The sequence below is a fragment of the Patella vulgata genome, chromosome 3 (assembly GCF_932274485.2).
Source record: "Patella vulgata chromosome 3, xgPatVulg1.2, whole genome shotgun sequence".
NCBI classification, from domain to species: Eukaryota; Metazoa; Mollusca; class Gastropoda; family Patellidae; genus Patella; species Patella vulgata.
Genome location: NC_065881.2, coordinates 42,044,943 through 42,056,456, shown reverse-complemented (window position 1 = coordinate 42,056,456; position 11,514 = coordinate 42,044,943). Strand labels below are relative to the sequence as shown.

Genomic DNA, 11,514 nt, shown 5'->3' with positions numbered 1-11,514 from the left:
ATCCGATATGCGCGAATATTGAAAGGAACTAAGATCTTTGGGTAATAAACTTACATTTCAAATTTCAACATAATCAGATAAAAATTGTGACCTCTATAGGGTCCACAAGCTAAAAATACAATTTTGCGAACAATCAGGGGCCATAATCCATGAAGTTACGGTCTGATACATGCCAATATCGAAAGGAATCAAAATCTTAGGGAGATAAACCTATATTTCAAGTTTTGTTGAAATCGGATAAAAATTATGACCTGTAGAGTGTCCACAAACAATTGTGGACGGACGGACAGGGGCGACGACTATATATGTCCACATGAAAATGCTGGCGTATAAAAATGACTCTTTTAGACTTTTTATTCAAATAAAACATTAATAACTACAAATAACAACTTAATACATTTTCATATACTAACAAATAAATTACATAATATTTTGGTTCCCAACATCACAAATAGATAAATCTTATGTATTTAAAATGCAGGCCAATATCACAAAGTATCTTGGATGGAATAATAATGAAGGGTACTTAACTGATGTACTTTAAAAGACACAATGAAAACCCACCTCTGATTTTTGACTAGAAGTGTTTGTGAGACAATACGGCTGAAATGTGATGGTTATCATGATTATAGACATCAAATTTATATTCTCACTAACTTATTCATATAGTTCATAATTTTTTTCTGTGCCTTGGAATACTCCAATTTTCCCCTTTGAATCTGCTATTACAAGGAGTCAGAATAGAATACCTGGAAATGTTTATTCAGTTTGTAATTATATATAATTAGTCTTGAAGTTGAATAATTAACATAAATAACATTATAAAACAAAATCAGTCACCTTATGTTTAAAAAGGTTTTCTATTAAGGTTAACTAGCTGACACATTCAACATCACAAAACATTTTCTTTTATCCAATATGATTTTTGCCACAAGCATGAAAGATAAGACCTCAAAAGGTAATAAAAGAGCACTTCAACCTTTTGAATACAACAGGGAGGGTTAAGTGCCTACATATGATGTAGTAGTAAATATCAAAGACAGCAAGATGATGTGTGCCTGCATATGATGTACTAGTACAGTAAATAACATAGACAGCCTAACCTAATGTGTGACATATAATATCTGCACACAAATTGAAAGCCACAAATAGTTTAATGACAATTAATTAAAGTATGTATAATTAATAAATATTGAAGATCTAGCTAGCATGATCTCCGTTCAAAGCAATTTTATTTTAGGGAATTTTCTTCATACCATATCATAGTTATAGCCCATTTGAGTCATGCTCTAATCAGTCTCCATTTAAATAATAAGTCATGCATATATAATGTGTTAAAGCTTAAGTTTAAACAATAATAATGCTATTCTCAGACATTTCATACAAAAATAACAAGGAATCTGAAAAGGCCACAGAAGCATTTCTTTGGTTTACATACAAACATAGTAACATACAATAGAGGGAGTGGGAGAAATGGGGTTTAACGTCCACTCGACACAAACTAGGTCATTTCGGGACTAACATATGGTTTAACTTTATTTCAATAATTCGCTTGTGCGTAGGGGTCTTTAGCAGTGGGAGGAAACCGGAGGACCCAGAGAAAACCCAAGAGGTTGGACAGGCTACCCTACTCCTTGTCACGTACAACCGGGGATTCGAAACCACGCCAGTTGACTCAATAACAGGCCTTCTGATACAGCACGTTCTAACCATTCAGCCATCCAACCCCCCAACATACAATAGAATAAAATAATTTAGAAATAAATTATTAGTATCATTGAGGTTTACAACTCCACATTACAGTCTATACAGAAGCCATTTCACATATTTAATCTTGAGTAAAATTTACTAATATACAAGAAATTAATATTGACAATAGCTTCTACAGAAGGATATATATATATGTGAAAATTTGAAAAAATTCAAATGCAAGATATGTTTCTTTTGAATAACTCAGTACATGTGTTTTGTAACTAGTTATATTTACAATTTTTTACATGTACATAAATGCTTAACAGCAAATAAACTTTATGTGGTAACTCTTTTTTGTGAAGAAATCACATATGTTCTAAATATTACTTTTAAGATTTAATGCTAGGTATAATTCTAAATAATTATAATGTTAGCAGTGTTCACAAGAAATTTTGGACCAGGAACAGACCCAGGGGTGACAACAATAAATGATCACATTACAATATATTGTCCGCATATCATAGAAAGGTCATTAATTTTGCTTTAAATACCATTTTACTTGCAACATAAATCAATTTAATAATTTATTTAGAACATCTACATCTACCTCTTTTAATTTGTCGATTTCTTCCCGAAGTACATCTTTACTGTCTAAAATAAGAAGAAATCATACATGACACAAAATTTCATATGTACTGGGGTTTGTTAGATTTGATGCAGAGGTACACAATTTGTTAAGTATTTATCACTATTAGCCTCTGTTACTCATGCTTACAATGTTCATTGTACAGCATGGAAATTTACAATACAATTTTTACCAGATTAAGGCATGGACTTTAGGGGTTGCAGCCCAAGGGCCTCTATCTGCTGGATGGCCTCCAAAGATTAAATGAAAAAAATAATTCATTAGTGAATGCTGAATGAAAGTAAATGTATGCTTAATTACGAGCACTTCCATGAGTCTTGTTTATCCTATCCAGTTTGGAAGAGTAAATTATTACTGAATACCAATATTTCTAACATTAAATCAGCCAACCAATACATTGTTTTACATATTAAAATATAATTTTAAAGTTCATTACCTTTATTTCTTGTTTGTTTCAACTGTTGAAAAAAATTACGAAAACAATCTGATAATGAAGTGTCACTCTAAATAAAAAACATAATAATTTTAATTATAAAACTTTCTTGTAAAGTTTACAATTCTGTATCATTGACTGTCATCATTTAGTGAAAATAGTATGGAAGACCAAACAGCTCTTTATTTGGTGTTCTTAACTCTCAGTTCTTAATTCATGGTCCTGAATTCTTATTTCTTCATTTGTTGTCGTATTTCGACATTTGTATACTAAATTCAATATTTGTATCTTAATATTTGTATCTTAAAATCAATATTTATTTAACAAATCAATATTTGTTTTACAAATTAATATTTGTCATATCAGATCTGTAAATTGTACCTTTGTTTAATTTAATTGTATTTTAATATAATGATAAAATTTATTTTCGAAAATTAACAAATTATATTTACATAAAAGAAAATATTTAAACGACATGAACGGTTATTGAAATAACCAATGCTGTATTTAGTGAAATTGTTTAAAATTATAATTATATAAAGAGTTTGAATTACAAGGAAGAATGTACATTATCATAAAACAGTATAGTGCAGCTACTGTTCCATCTTTTGGTAGAGCCGTTTGCCAGCCCACCACAAGCGTCCTTTGTCGTCATAACATTAAGGTTAGAGGAATTTGGAGAAATGTTTTTTGAAAATGGCTTTGTAAGATTGGTATTTGGAGATTTGTATTTGAAAATCTGTTTTTGAGATTTGTTTTTTGTTGTGTTTCTGATGAAATGTAAATGTACTTTTTATGATTTTCTAAAAGAAATTTTATCATTATATTAAAATACAATTAAATTAAACAAACATACAAATTTCCAAATCTGATATGACAAATGTCTGATTTGTAAAATGAATGTCTGATTTGTAAAATATTAATGTCTAATTTGTAAAACAAATATTGATTTTAAGACACAAATGTTAATTTTAGTATACAAATGTCGATATACGACTTTAAATGAAGAAATAAGAATTAAACATACATTATGCAAGAGCTAAATCTGCCAATTGCAGGTCTTTCCTTAGGCCTGAAATGTTATCTAAATTATTAACAAGACATTAATTAACTTATCCAGACCATAATCAACTCTCGATGAGATCGGTCTGCTGCTTTTGATTAAATCAAAAGATAGCTTGCCAGGCAACAAAACATACGCCCACAGCAGTCAACAAGAGTTGTCGCATACTTTTACTTTTTTCAGTAATGAAACATTTATAATACTCTAAAATCTGATTAAGAGTAACAACTCATTAAGTAATTATCAGAAAATCATTTCAATTTGTTTGGTTTTTATAAACTTCTGCCCCATGCTAACGTTTAGTATACAAAACATTTAATATCATGGATTTAGCTGTTCAGTTATCAAAATTCATTGAAAATCAATGTACTTGTTCGTTTCAAGACCTTAAACTCTGTGTATCAATCTGAAGTCAATCGGATGATAACTTTAGCCTCCAGAGTGTCACAAGATTTTTCAAAGTGATCAAGGGCCATAACTCTGACAGTAATTATCGGAAATCGCTGAAAATCAATAGGATTCTTCGTCTCATGACCTTAAACACTGTGTATCAATTGAATATTAACTTTGGCCTCTAGAGCGTCCACAAGATATGTTGAAGTGATCAAGGGCCATAACTCTAGCTGAAAATCAATAGACTTCTTCGTCTCATGACCTTAAACACTGTGTATAAATTTAAAGTCATTTGAATATTAACATAAGCCTCTTGAGCGTCCACAAGCAATTGTGGACGCCGAACCGACAAACTAACGGACGGACGGGGGCGACAACAATATAATCAAGACTATGTGTTTTTTATCGTACCGATTTTAGTAATGATGATCTCGGCTAGGCCCAAAATTCAATCGCTAAATACTTGGTTTAGGGTGGATCAATTTGACTGAAATTTTCAGCAAATTGCCTTATATTATCTAGTTTTTAACTATTATAGTGAGAACTACCAGCTCTTTATCTAATCTCCCATATTGTATCTTTAAAGTGCACATAAGATGACTGACATTACTTTTCGGTACGTATAGCCAATGGTTAGGGCCTACTATATCCACTTTAGGGCAAGTTCACACCAATCTGATTAAAATTAATTCAGCAATCTTCACTCAAAGTCGCAAAAAGAGACCTCCTGTAAAAACGACTTTACCAATTATCGAAAACACTCTTAATCCCCTTAGGCGCCAGTGACGTCACAGTGACCAAATGCATATTTGGAGTGTTTATTCCTTAATTACGTATATACAGTCAGGGTGTGTATTAATTAATGCTGGACTGATTCCTTAATCCCATAATAAAATAAAACAATTGACTATACGGAATAATTTTTTCTTCTTTGAACAGAATTTAGCAATTGAAATAGGTAATACGGTAACACAAAACCATAATATGGAACACAATTACAATTTTAATTAAAGCGACGTTTAGTTGAGGGTTCTCTAAATGAAAATCACTGAAAATAATATACCAAAGGTTTTCTTCCGTCAGAAGAGTATTGTGGTTCTAATAATTTTAAGGTGACTTTTGATATACACAGACGTTTTTATTTTATGTTTTTATACGCCCACATTTTCATGTGGACGTATTATACCGTCGCCCCTGTCCGTCCGGACGTCCGTCCGTCCGTCCACAATTTGTTTGTGGACACTCTACAGGTCACAATTCTTATCCGATTTTAACAAAACTTGAAATATAGGTGTATCTCCAAATAATTTTGGCTGCTTTCGATATTGGCATGTATCGGGTCGAAATTTCATGGATTACGAAAATCATGTTTTTGGCTTGTGGACCCTATAGAGGTCACAATTTTTATTCGATTTTGTTGAATCTTGAAATGTAAGTTTATAACCCAAAGATCTCGGATCCTTTCGATATTCGCGCATATCGGACAGTAACTTACTGAATTATGGCCCCTGATTGTACGAAAAATCGCGTTTTTAGCTTTTGGACCCATTAGAGGTCATAATTTTTATCCTATTTAAAAAAACGCATTATTATATTACCGTTACACCCTAAGGACAGCTGAGTTCCAATTTCGTGAAAATCGGCCCAAAATTGACAGACAAAATGGCCATCGTTCGTTCTCAATTAGCGTAAAAATATGCTATATCAAGGTTGTGGACCCTATAGAGGTCACAATTTTTATCCGATTTTGTTGAAACTTGAAATGTAAGTTTATAATCTAAAGATCTCGGTTCCTTTCGATATTCGTGCATATCAGACCGTAAATTCCTGAATTATGGCCCCTGATTGTACGAAAAATCGCTTTCTTTTTAGCTTGTTCTCTATCCATCTCTCGAAAATGTGGGCGTATCCTGCCTGGCAGCCGCTGGTTACCAATTTTCAACCCATTAAGTGTAAATAATTTAATTAATTCAACCTGTCCATAATATCATGGACATTAATTCTTTAAACAACAACAATAACATCATTTAACTTCTTTATAAACCACAGGATAAAACCTGTGGCCTCTAGAGGGTCCACAACCTTGATATACCATATCTTTACACTATTTGCGTACAATTTTTGTCCAATTTTCACGACATTCGAACTCAACCATCATTTGTGTATAACTGTGATATATTCACACGTTTTTTTTTTCAAATTGGATAAAAATTGTGACCTCTGGGGACCAAAAGCTCAAAATGCGAGTTTTCGTACAATCAAGGGCCATAATTCAGGTAGTTATGATCTGATATGGGCGAATATTGAAAGGAACCAAGATCTTTGGGTTTCATCAAAATCGGATCAAAATTATGTCCACAAGCTAAATATGTGATTTTTCATACTATCAGTGAGTATCAGGGGCCATAATCCATGAAGTTATGGTCCTATACATGCCAATATCAAAAGGAACCGAGATCTATATTTCAAGTTTCGTCAAAATCAGATAAAAATTGTAACCTGTAGAGTGTACACAAACAAATTGTGGACGGATATCCGGGGGCGAAGACAATATACGTCCACATGAAAATGTGGGCGTATAAAAAGGTATTTTACAATTACATTGACGGTTTAATCACTCACCAAACGGCATCAGGAACTCCATGTATGATAACTTGTATTAAATATTCATGCCCATGAATCCCATGCAATTTTCGCTCCAAAATTGAACCCCAGTTACTACGCCCGTAGTATGCATGAAACTGTACAGGCTAATAAGATTCCTAACGTTGATTGACTGAGAAATGAGGGCGATCTATTGTTATGCATAGTCATCGGAAAATTCCATATTTGCTGTGAATTTCAAATTGATTTACAATAAAAGTTGTTCTTTGTGTATAGAAATGGTTATTATTATTATATATAGCTAATAATGAATATATCGACAAATGAATGGCACCATTTCTATTTCTGTACTTATACTAAAGAATAGTTTGGGATATTACAGAGTTATCGAAATTACCGGCAAATGCTCTAATTGCTTGGGTCTGTCTTCATTTGCCACATAGCCTATTTAAATAAAGGCAGCTTTAATGGATCTATGGCATGATACAGCATTTTAAATTCACTCTAAAATATTCCAATCACAAATGTCGACTGTCTGAACCATCGTAAATTTAAAACGTTATTCTTCGATTATGAACAAACTACTTAACTTTGGTTATTATAAACTTACCTGTGTATATGAAATCAACTCCCGTTAAATAAAATCCATTACGCAACTAATTATCCCAACAAATAACCAGCGGCTGCCAGGCAGGATACGCCCACATTTTGCAACAGATGGATAGAGAACAAGCTAAAAGCAAATGCGATTTTTTGTACAATCAGGGGCAAAAATCCAGAAAGTTATGGCCTGAAATGTGATCTTTGGGATATAAAGATATGTTTTAAGTTTCATCAAAATTGGATAAAAAATGGGACCTCTAGAGGGTCCACAACCTTTGTATTACACACTTCTACACAATTTGCATACAAAGTTTCATTTCGATTTTCCCGAAATACGACTTAATCTTCATTATGGTGGAATGGTGATGTATTTAAACGGTTTTTAAAATCGGAAAAAAATTGTGACCTCTAGAGAATCCGCAAGCTAAAAATGCGATTTTTCAAATAATCAGGGGCGATAATCTAGGAAGTTAAGTTCGGATATCCGCGATTATCAATAGGAACAAAGATCTTAGTGTGTAATGGTGACATATTCACACGTTTTTTTAAATCGGATAAAAATTGTGACCTCTACAGGGACCACAAGCTAAACTAAAAAAGTGATTTTTTGTTCAATCAAGGGCCATAATTCAGGAAGTTACGATCCGATATGTGCGAATATCGACAGGAACCAATATAAACATGTATTTCAAGTTTCATCGAAATCAGATCAAACTTGTGACCTCTAGAGGCACTCGGCAAACCTCGGCAGATTCCGGTACCCTACATCTAACCTCGGCTGTATGATAGTAATTGATATGTACCTATGCCCATACATTTGCGATGCGACTACTGGTTTACTTTAACAAAAAAGTCCCAAAATGGCGTCTTTTGTCGAGTGTATATAACTAAACGAGCAGAGATATTGTCTCAAGGCTGCTGGTTTGATATAATTCCCTGGTAATTCCCCAAACCCAATGCCAAACTTGACGTTTGTTGATATAATACACTCTCCACAGAAATCTCCATGGGCGCAGCCATTTTTCATCCGAGACCTTTAAAATAGTTCCAATATGGCGGAATTCGTCATACAGCCGAGATTAGATGCGTAGAATCTGTCGAGGTTTGCCGAGTGCTCTAGAGGGTCCACAACCTTGATTTACTAGATGTTTACACTATTTGCGTCCGAGGGGCGGCCATTTTGTCTAGCAGATTTGGCCCGATTTCCCTGAAATTCGAAAGTCAACAAACATTACGGTGTAACGGTGATATATTCGAAAGTATTTTTAAATTGAATAATAATTGTGACCTCTAGATTTTTTAAATCGGATAAAAATTATGACCTCTATAATGACCACAAGCTAAAAACACGATTTTCCATACAACCAGAGGCCATAATTCAGGAAGTTACGATCTGATATGCGCGAATATTGCAAGGAACCGAGATCTTTTGGTTATAAACTTGCATTTCAAGTTTCATCAAAATCGGATAAAAATTGTGGCCTCTAGAGGGTCCACAACTTTGATATACCAGATGTTTACACTAGTTGCGTACGAGGGGCGGCCTTTTTGTCTGGCAATTTTGGTCCGATTTTCATGAAACTCAACCTCGGAAAAAATTACGTTGTAAGGGTGATATATTGAACGTTTTTTTAAATCAGATAATAATTGTGACCTCTAGAGGGACCACAAGCTAAAAACGCGATTTTTCGTACAACCAGAGGCCATAATTCAGGAAGTTACAATCTGATATGCGCGAATATTGAAAGGAACCGAGATCTTTGGGTTATAAACTTGTATTTCAAGTTTCATCACAATCGGATCAAAATTCTGGCCTCTAGAGGGTCCACAACTTTGATATACCAGATGTTTACACTATTTGCGTACGAGGGGCCGCCATTTTGTCTGGCAATTTTGGTCCGATTTTCATGAAACTCAACCTCAGACAAAAATTATGGAGTAACAGTAATAATTTCGAATGTTTTTTTAAATCGGATAATAATTGTGACCTCCAGAGGGTCCACAACCCTTGACACTATTTGCCATTTTGTCCGTCAGTTTCGTTCCAATTTTTACGAAATTCGAACTCAACCATCCTTAGGGTGTAACGGTGATATATTCAAACGTTTTTTTAAATCGGATAAAAATTGTGACCTCTATGGGGTCCACAAGCAAAAAACGTGATTTTTCGTACAATCAGGGGCCATAATTCAGTAAGTTACGGTCCGATATGCGCGAATATCAACAGGAACCGAGATCTTTGTGTTATAAACTTACATTTCAAGTTTCAACAAAATCGGATAAAAATTGTGACCTCTATAGGGTCCACAACCTTGATATACCATATTTTTACGCTATTTGAGAACGAAGGGCGGCCATTTTCTCTGTCAGTTTTGGGCTGATTTTCACAAAATTCAAACTCAGTCGTCCTTAGGGTGTAATGGTTATATATTAACACGTTTTTTTAAATCGGATAAAAATTATGACCTCTATAGGGTCCACAAGCAAAAAAACGTGTTTTTGCGTACAATCAGGGGCCATAATTCAGGAAGTTAGGGTCCGATATGCGCAAATATCGAGAGGAATCGAGATCTTTGTGTTATTAACTTACATTTCAAGTTTCAACAAAATCGGATAAAAATTGTGACCTCTATAGGGTCCACAACCTTGATATACCATATTTTTACGCTATTTTGTCTGTCAGTTTTGGGCCGATTTTCACGAAATTCAAACTCAACCGTCCTTAGGGTTTAACGGTGATATAATAATACGTTTTTTTAAATTGGATAAAAATTATGACCTCTATAGGGTCCACAAGGCAAAAAACGCGTTTTTGCGGACAATCAGGGGCCATAATTCAGGAAGTTACGGTCCGATATGCGTGAATATTGAAAGGAACCGAGATCTTTGGGTTATAAACTTACATTTCAAGTTTCAACAAAATCGGATAAAAATTGTGACCTCTATAGGGTCCACAACCTTGATATACCATATTTTTACGCTATTTGAGAAGGAACGGCGGCCATTTCGTCTGTCAATTTTGTGCCGATTTTCACGAAATTCGAACTCAACCGTCCTTAGGGTTTAACGGTGATATAATAATACGTTTTTTTAAATCGGATAAAAATTATGACCTCTATAGGGTCCACAGGGGCGACGACAATATACGTCCACATGAAAATGTGGGCGTATAAAAATGATAATAAAATTTTTAGTTTATATATATATGACTTTATTTTTACAAGTATCCGTGCAATCAGTGATACTTTCATTGTGAATAAAATTTGATAGAATCGCGATCATTGGTTTCAATATAAATCTCAAACGATCGTAATGATCGCGCTTTGTTTTCATTGCAACACGTGGTTGTCAAACTATCAGACAAAATTAAACCACCACCGCAACAGCTGCATTGGTTTCGCCTTACATGTGGGGAGTTGTCTTCCACTCAGTGGAAAATAAATAGTCAAATTTGTCAAGAGAAAACTGGATTTTATTGAACAGGAGTTGATTTCAAACACACAGGTAAATTTATAATAACCAAGTTAAGTAGTTTGTTCATAATCGAAGAAATCCATTTATAATTTACGATGGTTCAGACAGTAATCTATAATAATGCAAGACGATAATTAGGTGATTATGATTTGGCCAGTCATGTGTTAATTGGACCCTCAATAGACACTTGTCAACTGGTGGTGTGTACAGACAGTGATATATTGCACAGACAGTAATATATTGTATAGATAATGTATATACTATGTGTAGTCCCTGTGACGTCACCAGCCAAGCAACCGGATTAAGGTCGTAATTGAAAAATAGAAAAGTGTTTTGGAGTGTAGGATACTTAAATGTTAATAGTTGAATTAATTTTAATCAGATTGGTGTGAACTTGCCGTAAAGTAACCATAGGCTATACGTACCGAAAAGTAATGTCAGCCATCTAATGTGCACTTTAAGGAATGTGAATTAAGAACTAATAATTAAGACCACTGAATAAAGAGCTGTTTGGTCTTCCATACAATACAACCATATGTAGATTTATTACTATTATCATTATCAAGATGATTCTATCATATTTTCCTGTCCCCTCATATAATTGTC

General features: G+C 33.8%; 1 protein-coding gene across 4 annotated transcripts in view; it reads right to left on the bottom strand.

The window, feature by feature from the left end:
* Nucleotides 1-339: 339 nt before the first annotated feature.
* Nucleotides 340-11,514, bottom strand: part of LOC126816080 (uncharacterized) — a 36,222-nt gene continuing 25,047 nt past the window's right edge. For 3 of the 4 annotated variants that reach the window (XM_050542271.2, XM_050542270.2, XM_050542273.2), the window contains 2 exons: nt 2,775-2,841; nt 340-2,343 (listed from right to left, as the gene is read on the bottom strand). In XM_050542271.2, coding sequence (XP_050398228.2) covers nt 2,264-2,343; nt 2,775-2,841 — 147 coding nt within the window. In that variant the 3' untranslated portion in view covers nt 340-2,263. The remainder of the gene's footprint in view (nt 2,344-2,774; nt 2,842-11,514) is intronic. The other variant, XM_050542272.2, reaches the window with a different exon arrangement.